The sequence below is a fragment of the Molothrus ater genome, chromosome 26 (genome assembly GCF_012460135.2).
Source record: "Molothrus ater isolate BHLD 08-10-18 breed brown headed cowbird chromosome 26, BPBGC_Mater_1.1, whole genome shotgun sequence".
In the NCBI taxonomy this organism is placed as follows: Eukaryota; Metazoa; Chordata; class Aves; order Passeriformes; family Icteridae; genus Molothrus; species Molothrus ater.
This window is the reverse complement of record NC_050503.2, coordinates 4658557-4679799: the sequence shown is the minus strand read 5'-3', so window position 1 is coordinate 4679799 and position 21243 is coordinate 4658557. Positions and strand designations below refer to the sequence as shown.

General features: G+C 44.8%; 1 protein-coding gene across 2 annotated transcripts in view; it reads left to right on the top strand.

Moving 5' to 3' along the window:
• Nucleotides 1-21243, top strand: part of KDM4B (lysine demethylase 4B) — a 74374-nt gene that overhangs the window by 23433 nt on the left and 29698 nt on the right. Inside the window, exons 6-10 of one of the 2 annotated variants that reach the window (XM_036399397.2) lie at nt 4016-4065; nt 6377-6480; nt 8384-8521; nt 20031-20227; nt 20700-20732. In XM_036399397.2, coding sequence (XP_036255290.1) covers nt 4016-4065; nt 6377-6480; nt 8384-8521; nt 20031-20227; nt 20700-20732 — 522 coding nt within the window. The remainder of the gene's footprint in view (nt 1-4015; nt 4066-6376; nt 6481-8383; nt 8522-20030; nt 20228-20699; nt 20733-21243) is intronic. The other variant, XM_054517360.1, reaches the window with a different exon arrangement.

The following is a 21243-nucleotide window of genomic DNA, read 5'->3' as shown; positions in this document are numbered from 1 at the left end:
GGAGAACCTGGGACTGGGAGGTCCCTGAGCAGCACCTGGTGCTGGAAGCTGCCCAAGTGAATTCCCTTCCCTGTTTCATCATTCCTTGGTGGCCCCAAAGGCATCCCTGTATCCCTGGATGGCCTGAATGCTCCTTTTTACTGACACACTTGTTTAATTCTTAATTCACAAGACATTTGCTTATTTATTCTCATTGTTCCTGATAATAATTCTAAACCATTAGAGGGGAAAATTGTATTCAGAAATGCTGTTTCACACTTTATTTGTTTGATGATTTAGAGCGATAGAAAATAGCACATTTGCTGGCTTTTATAGTCTGATAATTATCCACATCCATCAAGCCCCATTCCAAGGGAATAAACAAAACACCAAGAAAATTACTCTATTAATGATATCCTATGATGGCAAACAGGACAGACCTCTCTTTAGTGTTAAGGAGAGGAGAACTGTCCAGTTCAACTCACGCTGGGAAGGAATTCCTCTCTGGCAGGGTGGGCAGGCCCTGGCACAGGGTGCCCAGAGCAGCTGGGGCTGCCCCTGCATCCCTGACAGTGCCCAAGGCCAGGCTGGACAGGGCTGGGAGCACCTGGGACAGTGGGAGGTGTCCCTGCCATGGCAGGGGTGGAAATGGATATTTAAGATCTCTTCCAACCCAAACCATTTTGGGATTCCGTATTAACAAAAGCAAGCCACCACTCCAAGAAGATCTTTTTCTGACTCATTTATAGCTTTGGGGCAAAACCTTTTGGACTTGTGATTCTGACTCAAGGACTCAGAAAATTGAGTGGAAGTAGAGTTCAGAAATGCTGGATTTAGGTTTCATGAAATAAGTTTGGGAGCTGAGTGTCTTTCCCAGAGAACAGCAAGTTCTAGATGTGTACAAGTGGTACTTGATCCACTTCAGGGATTTTCTGTTGTTTTGGTGGAAAGTAGAAAAAGGTAATTTAAAAGGCTCAGTATATTACTTTCAGGTTGTTGACTTGGGGGTAAGATGACATTTGAGTCACAGAACTATAACTTTTTTTATCTCAAGCTGCTTTTTCTTTCCCCATTGCGTAAATCTCCTGTTCCCTGGCAGGGCAGCAGCACATTTTTCCTGCTGCAATCCCCAAAGTGCTGAGTGGCAGGGTTTTGGGTGAAGCCTGGCCCTTTGTCTTGGTCACTCTGGGCAAGGCTGACCCTTGGAATGGGGCTGGATTTGTGATTTATCTCCAGCCACTGCTGCTTTGGCCATCAGTGCCCCTTGTGCTGGGGACAGCTGAGCCAGAGGGGCACATCCAGCCCAGTGTTCCCAGCACCGGGGGCTCCTGAAGTCATGCCTGAAGAAAAGGAAATGATTGGATGTTTTTTACCTGTGGCTTGCCTGTGGGATTGAGGTTTTGCAGCTGAGCTGAGCTGTGGGGATGGTGGCAAACTGCTGAGAGGCACAGGAGTGCTGGCTCTCACAGAGGGCAGGGGGCATCAGCGGCACCCAGAGCCAGCCCTGCCGGGTGCTCGCGGCTCAGGGACTGCACCCCTGGGGTTGCAGCAGTTTTTAATCTTTCCATTGTTGTTCTGCCTTGGAATCAATCATTTTGTGTGTAGATGCAGCTCAATCTGTGCCATACGTGCAGGAGCCTTCTGTTTCTCTTTCTGGTTTTAAATAGCAGCCCAAATTCTGTCTTTATTGCCTATCTTTATGTAAATCAGTCAGATTTGTGAGCGTAACTTAAAGCAGAATTTGACCTACTTTTAATTCTCTTCTGCAGTTAATATTTTGAATTCCTAAGAATAAAGGCACAGGGATGTGTAGGCTCTGCTTCCTAAAGACTGGCCCAAAGAAAAAAGTTAATTTCTAAAATCGGAGTCAGCTATTACCATTCTGTGCTGGGGTATTTTGATTTGTATATTATTACATATAGTTCTTTTTTGTAAGCTGGAAATTCCTCCTCTCTGGCTGGTTTCTATCCAAGCAAGTCTTTTTTCTTTGTCTCTCCATGGGCTGTTCTCTGAAGCCTTGCTTGGCTTTTTGCAGGCTGCAGTTTCAGATAACACAATAACCATGTTCCAATGTATTAAACTTTTAACATCCTCAAGATTCAATTAATCTTATCTTTACAACTCCCAATTACAGGCACTAATTAAGTGAAGGTTGCATTGTAGACTGGGGATATTACATTAATCATCAGCAGCCTTGTAGCCATAAATTAGTTCTTTCCCAATCCTTCAGCATTTTTCCCAGAAGGAATGGAATGTCTCATTTCCCTGTTTTAAGGGACATTAATCCCACAAAGGAGCTTTGGATCGGGATTAGTTTTATCACATTTATGTAAGTGATGAATGGTCTTTGTAAAATAAAAGCCACAAGCTTTGTCCCAGACAAATGAAATTGAATTGTTTGATAATTATGCAATTTAAGGCACTGTCAAACTTTGGTCAGGGAATGTTGGGAGTCCATTGCTGCATTTATTATTTTACAAGATTAGGTGCTGCATAGTGTTTTACCTTAAATTTTTTCCGAGCCATCAGTTCAAATCAGCTTAGTGCCTAAACCCTGCAGGGCCCCGTGTGGGATTTGTGCGCTGTCATCCCCCTGCCAGGCCAGCCCAGGTGTGTTTGAGTTCCTGGCACAGGTTGGGCCTCGAGCTGCTTCTCCCAGTCGTGGTTTTACACTGGAAAATGCAGAATTTGTCTGGCTGAAACCCCCCCAAATTCAGGTGCATTCTGAGCCCCCAGCCCAGGAGGGGCAGTGCTGGGCACCTGTTGCTGAGTCCCCTCCTGCAATTTCCTGATCCCAGTGAGGGATAATGAGAAGGATGGGTTTGACATCTTTATTTGAAATAGCAAAAATAATGCATTTTTTATTATTCACTTTGAAGAGAAGTTATAGCTGGCAATAAATGCCATTCCCACAAATGTAAATTCTCAGAATTCTCTGTCACAAAAAGCAGGGAGAGCCGTATTTAATTTGCTGCAGGATGTAACCAACGATTTACAAATTTCCATTGGCAATATTATTGTGTGCCATCATGTTAAACACGTTGAAATGTGTCCTGGGATTCAGCTCCCTTCTTATAACCTGAACACATAAATCTTTGTCACCTGGGCTTTGCTCCTGAGAATGTTGTGAACCTCAAAGCACTGAGAGAACCAACAGCTTTAGGGAAGAAAAAGCCATTTGTAACTTCCCTGGTGTTTGTACGTGCTGGGCACACCCAGCCCTGTGGCTGGGACCTCAGGGACAGTTGATTGTTTTTCCAGAATTACATTCAATTATTTGCACTCTTGAAAAAATTCCAGTCAAATTCTTTTGCACTTTACTGACCCAAAATCTAAGAACGCTGGCTTTAGGAAGTGTAGAAGTTGTTCCCTACACCCTTTGATGATGTTTTCATCAGCAGACCCTGCATTTTCAGGGTCACCTCATCAAGAAAATTATTGAATACTTGAATTCCATTATTTCACATCAGACAGTAAAATCCAGCAGGGACATAAGGATTGAGCCATGACTGCTTGAGCTGAAGAATATTCACTTTTTTGAATAAAATGAAAGCTATTTGCACAGAAAAAGGCTTATTCTTTTCCAAAGCACACAGACCCTCCTTCACACCTTTTCAGCCCATCTGTTTCTTGCTTATTAATATTTAGCACAGTTTTATTTTGCAGATATTTTCCCCATGGAGAACACACCTGCTGTTCCCTGCACTCAGTTATTCCTGGGGTTTCCAGTGCTGCATCATCACTTTGTCTTCTCCATTTTCCTTTTACCTTACCTGATGCTGTTTGAGAAGGTGCCAGGAAAACACACATTTCATGTAACATGTCTGAGGACTTTTATTAAATGCTGTTTTTTTCCATGGATTGTGTGTTACTGATGCCTTTCAGACATACAGAATTTTGGTTTGATTGCAGCCATTGTGTGCTGTGCTCAGGGTTATTGCCCCACTTGTTCCTAGCCTTGTCCTCTCCCTGTTTTTACATGAAAAATGCATTGGTTCCATCACATATAATGATCTCTTGGTTTCTGTTCTCCCAGGTATGCCATTCCCCCGGAGCACGGCAAGAGGCTGGAACGCCTGGCAAAAGGTGAGCCTGGCTTTGGGCTGGGCTCAGCAAGGACTGGCACTGACTGGACCTGCTGGGGACTTCAGGGGCTGCTTGAGGAACCTGCTGAGCTGGGGGAGCAGCTTCAGAGCCAGAGAACGTGACAGGGAATTTTAATTTTCCTTCAGCTCTTCCCTCCAAGCCTCGGTCTCCTGGCGTGGCCTGACCTGAGCTAAACTAAACTAAACTAAACTAAACTAAACTAAACTAAACTAAACTAAACTAAACCTGACCTGAACTAAAATTCCTTAAAAACCTTTGGATTTTGAGGCATTAAGTCCTAACCCTCCCATGTCTGGGCAGTGGGTTTAATCCACAAGGGTTTGGGTTGGAAAGGACTCCAAAAATCCTTTCACTGCACCTTCCCCTGGACCAGGAATGCTTCCAGGGATGGGGCAGCCACAGCCTGTTCCAGAGCCTCACCACACCACAACAGACATTTTCTGGCTGATGCTGAACCTAAATTTCCCCTCTTCCAGTTTGTAGCCATTGCTCCTTCACCCTATAAACACGTTTTGTATTTGGTTGTTTTCCTTTTATTTTAGCCTCATCTTCCTTTATTTTTCAGTGCCATAAAGTTCATATTAAAAAGGAAGAAAAAATGAAAGCGAGGGAAAAGGAAAAGGAAAATTGGAGTGGAGGGGAGGGAGAGTTACTTTGAGCTGTGGCAAACTCCCACCTCTCAAGCTTCAGGGAAGATGTCTGGCTGCAGAAGTGGATATGTTTTAATTTGTTGGTGTTGTTTCTATTTTTGTTCACTTGCAAATGTTCAAGGAGCTGCCCAGCTAAAAAAAGCTGCTGGCCCAGAATAATTAACTCCAAATTTCTGTGGTTCATCTCCAGTGAGGGAAGTGGGGTGGTTTTAATCTGGTGGTGAAGGCAGGAGCAGGCAGGGAAATCTGGAAGGTTCTACTCTGATGCAAAAGAAAAGTTCTAATGCTGATTTCCCAGAAAACAGACAAATTCCTGTACTGCTTTTTCCTGCTGAGCACACTCCAGGGTGTCCAGGGGAGCAGCTGATTGTGTGGGGTAAATGCAGAATAACTGGGGATGAGTGTCCTGGGGCTTGGTGCTGTTCTCATGGGCGCTGAGCTCCCTGATCCCTAAATACAAATAACACTGGAAATGGCTGCTCAGAAATGTTGCATTTCAAAGCTACAGCTCAGTAATTTGCCAGGTTTTAATAGATGAAAAAAGTAATTTTTATAAGAAGTCAATCAATCAGATGACTTGTGTTCTGCAGACTCTGAAATACCACTCCAAGTCTGACAGGAGCAATAATAAGTTTCTTGCTGTTTGTAACTAATTTTTACGGATGATCAATTTTGAGGCATGGAGATGGTTTGTGCTGTAAAACCAGGAGCAAATTATCAATGATCTGGTCTTTATTTTAGTTTCCTGTCTCTAAAAGATGGGTGGGTGATGATTTAACTCTGCAAAGAGCCAAAATTGCTGCCTGGCCATTCTCCTGTCCTGTGCATCAGTGGGGAGAAGTTTACTATGGAGAAATGAGTGTGCAATTAATATGGAAAATGAATAGCTGAGCTGTAAATGGGCTCACTGGGAGAGCCATGGAGCCCATGGAGAGAATGTTAATGTGTTGCCATGTTATTGGTGCTAATCACTTAAAATGTGCTTCTTTATTAGTGGCTTTAATGAGAGCCACTTAAACTGTGCATTAAAAAGAGGAACTGCAGAGAGGGACGACAGACTGGGTAGCAGACAGTCATAATTTGAATTGAAATGCTTTTAGTACAAAAATATAAGTAAACCTGGAATCCAGTAATCCTTTTGACTTTGTGAAACCCCTTCCATTATGTCTCATCAATTAGTTTTGGTTCCAGAGCTTGGGTTATTTGTTTTCCTAAACTGTGATGGGTTTGAGTTCCTACAAGCACAATTTGTTATGGAATCAGCCACTTGGAGGGAAGGACATAGTGAGGAAAATTGGGTTACATTGGCTGAGCTGCCATTGAGGGGTTTGGGCAGTGTTTACCAATTAATTATTTGTGATTAGTGGCACAATTTATAACTCAGTAGCAGAATTTAAGGCTTGGGGGTGTTGAGGTGCTGACTGGGTCAGGTCCTGGTGCCTCTGCCACTTGTTGGTGACCACTGTGAACGTGTCCCTCGTGCCACTGCCTGGCATGGAGCCCTTTCCTTTCCCTGGATATTAACATGTTCTCCCTTTAGATAGTGATATGTAGGGCAGGTTGATGTGGAATCCAGCAGGTTGTGTTGTTTTCCCAAGGACAGCCCTGTAGTGATGCTCCTCCTTTGAATGTCTCCACAGGATTCTTCCCAGGAAGCTCTCAGGGATGTGATGCTTTCCTCCGTCACAAGATGACCCTCATTTCTCCCTCCATCCTGAAGAAATATGGGATTCCCTTTGACAGGGTAGGTCCCTGCAGGCTGGCCCTGCACAGCTCCTCTCTCCTGAGGAGTCAACCCAGCAGAGCCACCCAGGGAATTGGCTTTATTTCCAAGGGCATTGCTGTGCTGAGGGCAGCCTGGGGTTCAAACCAGCTCTGCTGCAAAAAGGAGAGTTTGGGTTTTGGCTGAGACACTGAGGAGAGGAAAAGCTGTCACTGAACAAACTCTGGCAGTTAGGGAGCCTCTCATATAGAGAGGGGCGAGCTGATAAGGATGGTCTGGCTCATCAAGGGGCAGCAAAACCCCCAGTGGTGATTCAGAAACACTTTTTGATTTTCTTGTGGATCCAGTATGATCCAAAGTGGAGCTGGCTGTGCTGGTTCCCTGTTGTGTAAGTGTTCATGCTGCTCTAAGCCTGGAAGGATCCCTGCAGCTCTTAAGCCCTGATTTGAAAAGCGGGGTCATGTTTATTTGGTATGATCGTTTTAATGTGCTTATTCTTAAAGTCTTGTGGCAAGAAGTAAATCTCCTCGGCCAGGGATGGTTACAGGGATTTGTATCTGTGCAGAATCACTCAAACTGCTGCTGCTGCTGCTGGCTGCTCCCAGCACACGGAGCCAGAGCTGCCTGTGGACGGGGGAAGTGTCACAGAGGCCTGCTCCAAACTGCTCTCGTGGAATCATGGAGTGGGAAGGGACCTTAAATCCCAAACACGGGCAGGGACACCTTCCACTGTCCCAAACTCCGAGCCCTGGCCTGAAACAGTGGAGGCTGTTATTCACAAACAGGGTACAAGTGCCATTTTTCCTGAGGAACAGAGATAGGATCCCTGCATCCAAATCCTTGGCAGATTTCAATGAAGTTGAAATAGGCAGCATTTATAAATCTCTATAATGCTGTTCTGGAAAAAAAAAGAAACAGATCAATACTAGGGCTTTTTAATAATTAAAAATGTGTATTTCTGTAATCTCCTATTGATTTCTCCATTTATTCCTCAAGAGCTTGCAGAAGTCAGTAAATTTGGGGCTTTCTTCATGAGTGGCAGTTTGTGCTGGCTTTCCTTCAATAGTTATTACTTTTCTGCATGGCCTATCCATCATCTGGAGTGTTTTCTAATTTATTGTGGGATAATGTTGACAGCAGTGGCATGGATGATGTGGGCTTGAAATGGAGACATCAGGATGTGCATTCACTGACAGGAACATCATCTGTCCATCTCCTGGAGCCAGCAGAGTGGCACTGCTGGGGTTTGTGGAGGGGATGGATGCAGGCTGGACTTCAGCACCTCCTCCTCCTGAAATCCTGCAGGAACTTCTTGTGTATCACAGCAGCTTTTATTCCCTCTTTCTTGAATTATTCTTCTAATGTTAATGACATCTGCAAGTTCAGATGTCGGCCCAGCCGAGGGGGGAGCGTTTGAACTTCTGTGTGTTTCCATTTTGCATTTGGCCCCATCCTTGTGTTTGGAAGTGCAGTCCCCTGGGGTCTCTGTGGGCTCAGAGCTGCTGGGGGAAGGAATCCAAGCAGAATTCTTGGCCTGTGACAGCTGTGAGAGCTCTGTCAGCACTGCTGGTTGGAAGGACAGGGAAGGTCAAGCTCTGCCTCTTCCATGCCCCGTGGAGGGGAGGTGCTGCCTTGATCTTTTGGAATGTTGCAGCCTGAATGTTCCTTTGTAACTGGAGCCTGCAGGTGTAAATAGTTCAGGTCATGTAACCCCTTCCATCCACTGTTCTGAGTTTTTCCCTTAAGAGAAATCCTTGAGTATTCCTGCAGCTCACCAGGCTCGGCCAGGAGCTGCCAGTGCTGCTCTGCCCACCCTCCAGTGGGAAGAGATTTCATCTGTGGGGCTTTTTAATGGGTCTCTGTTCTCAAACTGCTGCATTAAGTGCCCTGTGGGGTGTCTCCTCCTTTTTCCTTTGCTTTGCAGATCACCCAGGAAGCTGGGGAGTTCATGATCACATTTCCCTACGGGTACCACGCTGGCTTCAACCACGGCTTCAACTGCGCCGAGTCCACCAACTTTGCCACCCTGCGCTGGATCGACTACGGCAAGATGGCAACACAGGTGGGCAGCTGGCAGGGACAGCTGGGGCAGTGCTGGCACACACAGCCATGCTACCTGTTTGTCCTCATTCCCGAGGAGAGCACAGAAAGTGCCTCTGCTTTGGGATGGGCTCTCTCACTGTCCCACATCGCTGGTTTTGCTTCTCGATAATTTGTTTTCTCAGAACTCACAGAATTCACAGAGTTCACAGAACTCACAGAATTCACAGAATCACTGGGTTGGAAGAGACCCTAAAGATCATTGAGTCCCACCCAGCCCCAACACCTCAACTAAACCCTGGCACCCAGTGCCACATCCAGGCTTTGTTAAACACACCCAGGGATGGTGACTCCACCACCTCCCCAGGAAAACCATTCCAGAACTTCATCACCCTTTCTGTAAAACACATTTTCCCAATATCCAACCTGTATTTCCCTTGGTGCAGCTCAAGGCTGTGTGCTCTGGTTCTGTCAGTTCCTGGAGAAAGAGCCCAGCCCCAGCTGAGCACAGGCACCTTTCAGGGAGCTGTAGAGAGTGATAAGCTCACCCCTGAGTCTCCTTTTCTCCAGGCTGAGCACCCCCAGCTCCATTTTATTCTGAGGGTGTAGGAATGGCTTTCTCAAGTGCTTCATTCAGGTTCTGAACGGGTTGTTTTGGGATTGGTAAAGTGGAATTAGTTTTCTGGTGCATCCAAGCTGTGTTTCACAGTGAATAAGGTGACTGATGTAACTGAGCACAACTCATTAGGTGCACACTGGAGGGGAAGGAATAAGCTGGAAATACTTTTAAGCTTTAATAACACTATGGTAATAACACTGAAAATACCTGAATTCCTTTAATCTGTGCACTCAGTTAAGTTTGGAGAGTTATGATTGTGTGGTTATTTCTCATTAGGGCAGGTTCCTGGTGTACTTTGGTTTGTGACAGCTCTCCTGGTTTGAAGTCTGCAGAATAACTGACCAGCAAAGCTCATTCAGTAGAATCTGGGAAGTTTTGCCATGGGCAGGGACACCTTCCACTATCCCAGTTTGCTCCAAGCCCTGTCCATCCTGGCCTTGGACACTTCCAGGGATGGGTCAGACATTTGGATTTGTTCTGGAGTTAAAGGGATGGTAAGAAAAACCTTAAACTGTAAGAGACCTCAAATCAGTGGCAGGTGTCTGAAACTCAAAAATAGCCAAGCAGTCTTGGTTTAAAAATGTAAAAAATGATGTTTGTCTGCTGTGACCTTGTAAAGCAGGTTTATGTGTAGTGAGTGGTCATGGTATTACACCCCAGAAAATGGGGTTTATCATGGAAATTCAGACAGACCCTTAACTACAACAGAGCCAGCAGGCACCACTCGAATATTAAAAGCAATTTTGGGTTCAGCCATGTGTTCACAAACAAGTGACATTTGGGAAGTGCAGTTTTAGATGGAGCCTCCATGCTTACATTGTTAGGCAGCGTAGCGTGAAATTACTGAACAAGCAGCAGCAGGGCAGGAGCAGATCTGGGGACACAAAGTGGAAGTGTGGAAGGAGATGCCCGATTTATTCCCCCGGCACTCCGTGGCACTTGTCTGTTCTGAGCTTCCTGCTTAATACTGCTCCAAACCAGGGTTAATTAACCTGGGGTGCCAGGCTGGGGGTGCCAGCTGAGGGGGGAGTCTGTTACACTGTGGGGGCAAAGCTTTGCTGAAATCTCATTTGAGGTTAAGCAGGGAATGATCAGCCGAGGGTGTGCACTGGGAGCTGCCTGCACCTCTGTGGGCAGAGAATTCCTGGAGAGACATCAGGAGGAAATTCCTCCCTGGGGGGGTGGGCAGGCCCTGGCACAGGTACCCAGAGCAGCTGGGGCTGCCCCTGCATCCCTGGCAGTGCCCAGTGCCAGGCTGGACACTCCAGGACAGTGGAAGGAGTCTCTGCCATGGCAGGAGTGGGATGAGATGGGATTTTAATGGATGAGAGGGATTTATCCCTCCCTACCTACCCCATTCCTGAGTATGTGATTTTTAGTTAACTACTGCAGCTTTCCTCTATTTCAGAAACGGCTTCATTGATTTCTGTGCTCCCAGGCACAATTAGATTGTCCTTGCTCACATGCAGACAGGTTTGGGGTTTTTTCCTTACCATATACTCATTTAAAGAAGTTCTTGGGAGGTCTGAGCTGGGCAAAGTTTTACAGGCGCCTGCTGTTCCTGCAGTGACCCAGGTGGTGATTCCCTCCTTTCCTTGGGCTGCCAGCACAGCTCTCTTGTCCTGCCTGCCCTCAGGAGGATGGGGACAAGGCCAGGTTCATAATTAGCCAGTTGTAATGTTCTCCTGGACATTATCCTGGGGAGGAGATTTGGGTTGTGCTCTGCTGAGAGCTGTGTGGCAGTGGTGCAGTGCAGGGGAGGAAGGTAATGGTTCACCTCGGAGAGCAGAGCTGTGCTAATTGCCTGCCAGATGGGTGCAATGTTCTGCATCCCACAGAGAACCTGTAAAAAATACAGAATAACCAGCCTGGAGTGTAAAGATCAGCTGCTGAGACACTGGTCCTGCTCTAATTGTAGAACAAGTGTCAGGATTAGCAAAAAAAAAAAAAAAAAATAGCAATGGCTGCAGAGTAGTGTGAGAAACTAACAGTGGGTAAATCCCCTTGTGTCTGTAAATGAGTAACCAGGAGGGGCAGATCCTTAGAAATTCCAGTGGAATTTGGTTTGGTGAATAGCAGGTGAATAATCTGAGCTGTCCTGTTTGGTTCAAAGCTTTTTGAGAATGTGGAGTCTTCCTCTCTGTGGGTTTTTAGTTAGAACAGGTGCTTTTGCCCCTTGGGTCTGATTTTCTGATCCTCCTGCTAATTGCTCCTCCAGCCCCAGTGCTGAGAGTGGTTTGTGACAGACAAATTGCACAAATTGTCTTTTGTGATGTGCAGAAATCCTCAGGACTGGTTCTCTGTGCTCTCAGCCAGTGTCAGGTCCAGAGGAAGGGTCTGGATCCTTCACAGCCTTGAGGGTGCCCCAGTGGGAGGTGGGTGTCCCCATCCAGCTGAGCAGGGCCCAGAAGAAACAACAGATTTGAGCTGTTGTGCTGATGGAAATGTCTCCATCTGGCCTGGAGGAGCCTGGTGCTGCAGCTGAGTCCTCACAGCCAAGGTGGCTCTGAGGCCAAGCTCAGCTTTCCTCCTGCACCTGATCCTGGGCTAAAGCTGAGCCCAGATCCTTGTTCAGAGATGGGAGAGATCTGCAGTGATCCTGGGGTAAAGCTGAGCCCAGATCCTTGTTCAGGAATGGGAGAGACCTGCAGGGATCCTGGGCTAAAGCTGAGCCTAAATTCTTATTCAGAATTGGAGAGACCTGCAGTGATCCTGGGCTAAAGCTGAGCCCAGATCCTTGTTCAGGGATGGAGAGATCTGCAGTGATCCTGGGCTAAAGCTGAGCCCAGATCCTTGTTCAGAGATGGAGAGACCCTCAGTGATCCTGGGGTAAAGCTGAGCCTAAATTCTTGTTCAGAAATGGAGAGACCTGCAGTGATCCTGGGGTAAAGCTGAGCCCAGATCCTTGTTCAGAAATGGAGAGACCTGCAGTGATCCTGGGGTAAAGCTGAGCCCAGATCCTTGTTCAGGGATGGGAGAGACCCTCAGTGGTCCTGGGGTAAAGCTGGGCAGCAGAGAGACCCCCAGTGATCCTGGGGTGAAGCTGAGCAGCAGAGAGACCCCCAGTGATCCTGGGCAAAAGCTGAGCCTAAATTCTTATTCAGAATTGGAGAGACCCTCAGTGGTCCTGGGGTAAAGCTGAGCAGCAGAGAGACCCCTAGTGATCCTGGGGTAAAGCTGAGTCTAAATTCTTGTTCAGAAATGGAGAGACCTGCAGTGATCCTGGGCTAAAGCTGAGCCCAGATCCTTGTTCAGGGATGGAGAGACCCCCAGTGACCCTGGGGCTGCCAGGGCTGGTCCCATGTGCTGCCAGGGCTCTTCCCAGGGGTGTCCTGGGGATTCATCCCATTCCAGATCCCCCAGAGCTCTGGCAGGGAATGCTCCTGGGAGCTGCAGTCCTGTTTGGTGTCACTGTCACAGTGCAGCAAAAAGAGACAGGGGGAGGGAGTTCAGAGGGGGTTTCACAGCCTTGGAGATCCTGGCACAATGTTTCAGAGTCAGCTGTAATCCAAATATTTGCTTTGGACTTCAGCATTCCTGATTCAGCTGAGGAGGGATGGGTTTATTTGTGTATACTACAGTTAATGTTTGCCTGCATAGGCAGAGCTTAGGAATTAGGGAGAAATATTTCCCTTTGTTCTCTGTACTTGGAGTTCCTCAGCCATTTGTCTTCCATTTGTCATATTTTTTTTTCTGTTTAGTTGTTGAAAAAAACTGCTGAGTGAAAGGCAGGAAATTATAAAATTTTCATTCCTTACCATCTTTTTTATTAAATTTCTTTTTATTTTGCACCACGAGCCTGCAGTTCCTGCCTGGCTTTTTGTTTCTGAAAACCCCTGGATGGCACCACCAGAGGATTTTAACAGCTGTGTCTCTGCCCAAACAACCCTTTTAAAGCAGGGGCTTCAGGAAAGTGCCCTCCCTGTGGTCACAGTGGCCTGTGAGCCTCCTGCTCTTCAGAGACCCTTTCAGAGTTTTAGCAGAAATTCAAATCCCACCTCAGCTTTTCTATTTCTTTGGCAAACTGGACTGAAAATAAATGGATGGGAGTGCAACAATCTCTGCACTCTCCTTTCAGTTAAGTGCAGCCACTCCTGGAGAAGGTCTGGGCTCCTGCTGGCTGCCACTTTCACACCTTCCTTTATCTCCTGTTTACTCCAGAAAAACTGCTGGAATTCTCTCTCTCAACATAAAATAGGGTCAGGCTGCCCCTCCTGCCCAGGTCCTGCATTTTGGGCTTGAAATAAAACAGCTTTCACTTCATCCCAGGATCCTTTACGTGGCTTGTTGCTTCTAAACCTTCTGCTCATTTCTTTTTTCTGTACTGTATATATGATATAGAAATAATCTCAAATTTACACTTGGAATATCTGTGATTTAATGTTGTCTAGCATATAATTTTCCAGCTGAAATTGAAGCTTTCTTCTTACTATTCACATTTTGGTAGATTTTTTTTTTTTCCCTTCAATATGTCTGTATTTCCCAAGAAAATAAAACTTGTGAGGTTTTTGCAGAAGCCTGTTTGGTAATACTGCAAAATTGGTCCCAAAATAAGGCAAATCAGAGCTGTATTTTTGCATTACTTTGTGTCTATGCCTCAACTGACTCTAATTAGACCTTTTAAGCTTAGAACACATAAAAAATCTATTATGAAATAGCATTTCCATAGTTTATTTTTGTCAGACGTTCAAAATTGCTCTTTTACTCTAATTAGACCTTTTAAGCTCAGAATACATTAAAGAAATCTATTATGGAATAACATTTCCATGGTTTATTTCCATCAGACAGATTCAAAATTGCTCTTGAACAAATTCTTCCACCTTTCTTCATACTTATTTTCTTGTATTATTTGTAAACACCCCTAATGCTCTTGATTCTGTGCAAGAAAAAGGAACTTTTACAGCTTTTTTTATTTATGCTGAGGTGGAAAGGGGATGGTTATTTTTTTGGAAACTGTCTGGAAGCTTTGTTTTATCAACACTTTTCCGAGCTCCTCTCCTGCAGTTCTGGCTGGGAGGTTCTGGGCAGGATTTTTGTTAATGAAAAACCAAAGTGGGGTTCTGTGAGCAGAATCAATCCTGGATTTGCTGGGATTTCCAGGGTTCCAGTGCTGGGGGTGCTGCTGGGTGGGGTCACTGAATGGCCCTGGGGGGCTCAGTGCCACCAGCTCCTTCTGGGTCTTGGCATGGGTTACTTATTGATTTATTTTATTTTTTATCCCAGCTCTAGGATAATGTTTTTTTAAATGTATTATTTATTATTTTATATTTTTAATATGAGAATATTTTTTTTATTTTATTGATTTATTTTATTTTTTATCCCAGCTCTAGGATAATTTTTTTTTTTAATTTATTATTTATTATTTTATATTTTTAATATGAGAATATTTTTTATTTTATTGATTTATTTTATTTTTTATCCCAGCTCTGGGATAATGTTTTTTTTTAATTTATTATTTATTATTGTATATTTTTAATATGAGAACTTTTTTATTTTATTGATTTATTTTATTTTTTATCCCAGCTCTGGGATAGTGTTTATTTATTTATTTATTATTTATTATTTTATATTTTTAATATGGGAATATTTTTTTATTTTATGGATTTTTTTTATCCCAGCTTTGGGATAGTGTTTTTTTATTTATTTATTATTTATTATTGATTTATTTTTAATATGATAATATTTTTTAAATTTTATTGATTTATTTTTTTTATCCCAGCTCTGGGATAATGTTTTTTTATTTATTTATTATTTATTATTTTATATTTTTAATATGAGAATATTTTTTATTTTATTGATTTATTTTATTTTTTATCCCAGCTCTAGGATAATGTTTTTTTAAAATGTATTATTTATTATTTTATATTTTTAATATGAGAATATTTTTTATTTTATTGATTTATTTTATTTTTTATCCCAGCTCATTGATTTATTTTACTTTTTATCTCAGCTCTGGGATAATGTTTTTTTATTTATTTATTATTTATTATTTTATATTTTTAATATGAGAATATTTTTTAAATTTTATTGATTTATTTTATTTTTTATCCCAGCTCTGGGATAATGTTTTTTTTATTTATTTATTATTTTATATTTTTAATATGAGAATTTTTTTATTTTATTGATTTATTTTATTTTTTATCCCAGCTCATTGATTTATTTTACTTTTTATCTCAGCTCTGGGATAATGTTTTTTATTTATTTATTATTTATTATTTTATATTTTTAATATGAGAATTTTTTTATTTTATTGATTTATTTTATTTTTTATCCCAGCTCTGGGATAATGTTTTTTATTTATTTATTATTTATTTTTGTATATTTTTAATATAATAATATTTTTTATTTTATTGATTTATTTTATTTTTTATCCCAGCTCTGGGATAATGTTTTTTTAATTTATTATTTATTATTGTATATTTTTAATATAATAATATTTTTTATTTTATTGATTTATTTCATTTTTTATCCCAGCTCATTGATTTATTTCATTTTTTATCCCAGCTCTGGGCTAATGCTCCCAGAGCATTCCTGTGCCCCACAAATGCTGTGTCTGAGGGGAGGGGGTGGCTGTGCCCCCAGCCCCTCTCCTGCACCCCAGGGATGCTCAGGGAGCTGTGGGGCAGGCAGGGAAGCAAGGCAGGCAGGAATGGTGCCCTGCAGCCAGGACAGGGGGGAGTCCATGGCAATTTTTCCTAATGGTTTTGTTTGTGAGGCTCTGGAAAGGTTTCCAGTGGGTTTGCTAATGAGCTGGGTTGTTGTTGATACCGCTAATTACTCTGCAAACGGGGGGTCAGGGCTCATCTTCCTTCCCACGAGCTTCCAACCACCAGCATTAAACCCACAAACTGTGCACTTTGGGCTTTTCCTCCTCCTCCTCCTCCTCCTCCAAGCTGGATCCTCATTCACTCACAGAATTGCTGCCATTCATCTTTCAGGAGCCCTCTTGGGCTGCCTCAGTGCAAGGAGAAGGAACCTGGAGCCTCAGCCTGGGTTTTTTGGTGTCCTCTTGGATCCCAGCAGCTCACCGTGATATGGGAACAAGCTGCATTGCTGCTGCTGGTGCCAGCCCTGGCTTCCTGGGGGCTTGTTTCTCCCAAAAGCTGAAATTTCTCCCAAAAGTTGAAATTCTGTGCTGGGATTGCCCAGGGAGAAGCTGGGAGGTGTTGTCTGTGTTCCTCTGCTGCCTTTTCCCAGAACCACCCCTCCTTCCCAGGAACTTGCTTTTAGGCTTCATTTATATTGAAAAGCAGGTAGAAAAGCTTTAAGCAAAGATCTTGGTCTGGCATTTCAAAGCTGAAAGAGCTTCAATTTCGAGCATGTTGGGTTTTGTGATGGATGGATTTCCATTTAGGGAAAGTGGGAGGCTCAGCTGATCTTACCAGCTGCTTTCATCTGAATATGAAGGGTTTTGTCCGTGAAAACCAGCGGTGCCACTTAAAAGATGCCATTTTGGTGACTATTTCTGCATAAGGAAAAGGATTATTTTCCATTAACCTTTCCTATGTGGTGGAACTGCTGAGGTTCAGTTCAGTGTTAATAGTTGGGAATTGAAGGAAATATCCTCCCAAAAACTGTTGCTGAAGGTTGAAGTTGAATGAGTCTGCACTTTTCCATAAATCGTTTGATTTTATGACTTCAAGGAGGCAGTCATTTTATTTGACTGTTATTTTATAGAGACTTATTTGTGTTCTTATGTTTAAAAATACTGCAAATAAGATAATGGCTGTACATTCCGTAGCCACAAATTCCCCCCTATCAGTCTTGGAGTTAGAATTGATGGGACAGGGCTCCTGGTGTGGTCACATGTTTTACCACAGGCTCCAAATTAGAGTTGCAGATAATAAAATAATGAGGAAAGGAAGAATGTTGAGGTTTTAGGCTGGAAAAAGGTTTAATTGTGCATTTCCTTACAGTATTTTTCCATGTGCTTATAGTTAATAAAGCCATTGACTTATGGAAAAGGAGAGGTGAGGCTGGGAAAAGCCTTCAGAGGGTGGAAAAAGTGAAGTTCCTGCAGATTTGGTGAATATGGAAACTCCTCTCTTGTTGCTCTTTTGGGTCTCAGCTCCCCTGTAACCAAGGGCACAGAACTGAACCCTAAAGCTGTTGATTTTTGTTTGGTTTTTTCCACTCCCATTTTCAGGACTTGCAGAGGGTCCTTGGAGATGCCAGTTGTGAATATTCTGTTGTTTTTGTGAATATTCTGTTGTTTATTCCTCTGTTTGATCTGTGGCTCTGCCAGCCCTGCTGCTCCCAGGGCTGAGGGATGGAGGGGAGAGGGGAAGGAGCTGGGTGGGATCTCAGAGTTCCTGGAATTTCTCACCTGCCATTTGGACCAAATGTTTGTGTTGCCCTTCAGTCCTGTGCTTTGGGTGATCACATCACCCCGAAATCCTTCTCAGGGCTATTGATCCACAGGAATTCTGTGAATTCCCAGACTGGAGCTTCGTGGTTCAGTTTTGTCTCATGTAAAGGAAATGAGGTTTCAGATCTCTCCTCAGTGCTGGTGTTTTAGTGTAGATATGTTAGGGTTTTTTTTTCTTTTTTGTTTGGGTTTTTTTTTTTCTATAAAGTTTAATAATAGTGGAATAGAAAAGTGTTAGAATTGGAGGGAATTTGGGAGGATATATTCAGCAGAAATTGGGATGGGGAGGGACAGAGATGGGGGTGTAGGCATAATGTCTTTTAGGAAATCCATGTGTTTATGACCACAGTGAAACACTTTGAAAGAAATACAGCTCTGTGTGTGTGGAAGGGGGGAGGCAGGGTGTGGGACTGGAGATCATTGCCAGGAAACAACCTTGCTGCTTTTGTCCTGCTGGAATGGAGCAGAGCAGGGAATCGATGGCAAAGGCCATTCCTCACCCTTCTGTAGCCTCACCCTCCTCCTGGCCTCCCCCATTCTCCCTCTCCAGCTCTCTCACACACACAGAACATTCCCTTTTCCAGCTGTGTTGGAAGCATCAGCAGGATCCCAGTGCTGTCTGAGGGGAGGCTGTGGAACAATGTCCTGGCCATGCTGGGGATGTGGCTGTGACACAACTGCAGCAGCTGAGGAAACAGCGCTGCACGCTCCAGAAGGAGCCCCAGAGGAGGAGGGCTTTGTAAATTATTCATGCTGGCTGCTGTGAAAGCAATGGAATTAAATTAAAATTGAAATATAAACATCCATCATGGTAGATTTGTGGACAAAAAGGAGCTTGGCTGCTGGGGGGTGTGGAGGCCACAGTGCCAGGGCTGAGTCCAGCCCAGCAGCGTCCCCAGAGCTCAGCCTGGGCTTCTCCAGCTCTGCCCAGGGGCTGGGGGAGCCTCTGGGGCTGCTGGGGGCTGGAAACTGCTCTGCAGACCCTGGCCCTGAGTGCCTTGGGCTGTGCTGGCAGATTTGAAGGTGTGGGGGTGTCTGTGCTGCACCCCTTGGGTCCAGCTCAGCATCACCTAAGGCAGAGCTCCCCTTTGAAGCCATTTTTCAGCCTCTGAGGAGGGTAATCCCCAGAGCTGTGCTGGGGATGCTCTTTTGTGTTCCTCTTTGAGCTCTGCACAGGTGCTTTTAAACTTTCTGAAGGAAAATCTGCTCAATCCCTCAGGCCAGCACTGGTGGAGGTGCTGTGGGAAGCTCCTGCCTGGGCTGGGGTTGGAAGCTTGGGTGCCATCTGTGTTCCTGCCATGCTGTGGCCAAATTGCATTTCCAGCCTCTCTGGCCTCAGCTGTTCTTCATTAAATGGAGTTTTCCTGAAAGTGCCTGTCCATAAATGCTCCTTCCCACTCAGCACACTGGGGTTACCAGCACTGCCCCAGCCCCTGCACAGTGAGAAACAGGAGCTGGAGGATGTGGGATGGTGGAGAACTGTGCAGAAGAAATCTTCTCTCTCCCTCTCTCAGTGAATTCTCAACTATGGCCATAAATATTTAGTGCTGGTGGTGAAGAGGGAAGGGAGAAAGGGGAGAAGCAGGTTTAATTTCAGACACTTCTGCCAAAAGCATGGATAGAATGGTATTGAAAAGATATGAAGGAAAGGTGGAAAAAACCCCAAACCAATCCTGCAAAGTGGCTCCAATTACCTCAGCCCCAGCTTGGAGTTGAAAAGCAATTTAGTGCAAGCAAAGCTTTGCACCTTAGAGCAGAACCCCCAGGAGAGCTGTGGCTGCAGCCCCCAGAGGCACCTGGGGGTTCCTGGGTCCTTTTCCATGCTCTGCCTTCTTCTGATGGAGTTTCTAAAGGCTGAGTCTTTGAGACTGACATCAGTGCCCAGGGTAAGAATCCCTTTGCTGCACTCAATCTGTTGATCCATCACAGCAAAGGGATTCATCCAAGGAAAACCACCTGTGAGTCCTCTCTGTGCAATGGCAGGGGTGTAACTCCAGGTTAGTTTTAATGAGCATATGCCAGCTGAAATGAATAAAGCACATTTTCTCCCACTTAATGCTTTGGATGCAGGTTATGGTTACTGCAGGGTTTTTATTTCTTCCCTTTTGTGCAGGATTGCTGTGCCATGTCAGGATGTATCATTATGAGGTTTAACTGCCCTGTGCTCTAGGTCAGGCTTTGGTTCCTGTAAGGCTTTTCTGAGTTATGAAGTTGGTACCAATAATATCTTTTCAGCCTGGAAAACTCTGCCAGAGAGAGGCTGATGGAGGGAAATGGGCTCGAGGGCAGGCTCTGACCTGGGCTGGACCGGACACAGTGATTGTGTCGAATGCCTGCAGCACAGAACTCGAGCACTGCCACCCCCAGGAGGCTTTGGCTTGTTGAGGGGCTTAAAAGGGAGAACAAAATCCTTGGGAAAGAGTTTTCCACTAGCCTTGGAGAGTGTTGGGGTGGCAGCTGGCGTTCCAGGAGCAGGCAGCGTGGGGAGAGCTGCTTTTCCTCTGGGAAATGCCATTTCCTGTCACCGTGTGGGCTCTCTTGCAGTGCACGTGCCGCAAGGACATGGTGAAGATCTCCATGGACGTGTTTGTCAGGGTGCTGCAGCCAGAACGCTACGAGCTCTGGAAGCAGGGCAAGGACAGTGCAGTGCTGGACCACATGAAGCCCACGGCCCTGAGCAGCCCCGAGCTGGACGCCTGGAACGAGACCAAGGCAGAGCTGAAGGCAAAGCTGCTCCGCAGGTAAGGCCAGAGAGGGGCTGAGCCCTGCCTGGAGTTCAACTGCTCCGCTTGTAAATGCTGCACTTCTCCACTGGAGATGGTTCAAACTCTTTTATTTTCTGCCTTTGTTCTTTTCATACAGTTCCTCGTGCCATTTGTCTGGGGGAATGTGTCCCTCGTGGTGCTGTTTCCTTCCCATGTTATAAAAGCACATGCTTTTCAAAGTGGGACACTTTGTGCTTCCTCACATCTCATCTCTTATCCTGGAAGACAAAAAAAAAAAATCTATAGTGAACATTTAGAGCTTCACTGATCAGAAAGCAGGAGTTTAAAAAAGCCCATCGGTTGCAAAGGGGATTTTATGCATGCCTTTCTGTGCTTCCTTTGATCTTTGTATTAATTTTCTACAAGTCTGTGATTTTTGTGTGTTACAGCATGCTTGAATTGAAAATTTGGCATGCTAACCTTTTCCTGTTGGAATCTTGCTTTATAGGATAGGAGATGAGGAAGAGGACAACAAACACCGGTATGTGACTTCCCTCAGCAACATCAACCCCTTCATTCTTTTTCCTGGCAATTCCTTAAACAGCAGCCCTGGGACTCTTTTCTTCATTTTGTGAAAGCCCCCAGGAAATCTTCAAGCCTTGAGGCTCCTCAGGTTTCATCTTGGTTTGGATTTCTGTGATCTCCATCACTGGAGAACCTCAACTGCCTCATGGCTCCTGTGGTTCTCCCTCTTGGGCTGCTCTCCTGGGCTGGCAGGGGTGTGTGGTGTACCTGGGGGTGGGGTAAGGCAACTGCCCACTGGTGGAAGTGCTGCTGCTGTTTTGAGACTGTTCAGGTTCCTGATGTGGCTGGTGTGCACACTGGAAGGTGCTGTATGAACACCAAGGATTATTTTCCCTCCCTGAGCCTATTACCCAGCAGAGAAGCCTCTGTCTCAGCCTGAGCCTATTGCAAAAGATCCAGGTGCTTTTTTTGCTTATCTGTTCAGCGTTTCCTGGATTATTGCAGCATTATCCTGAAGCAGTTTTGAA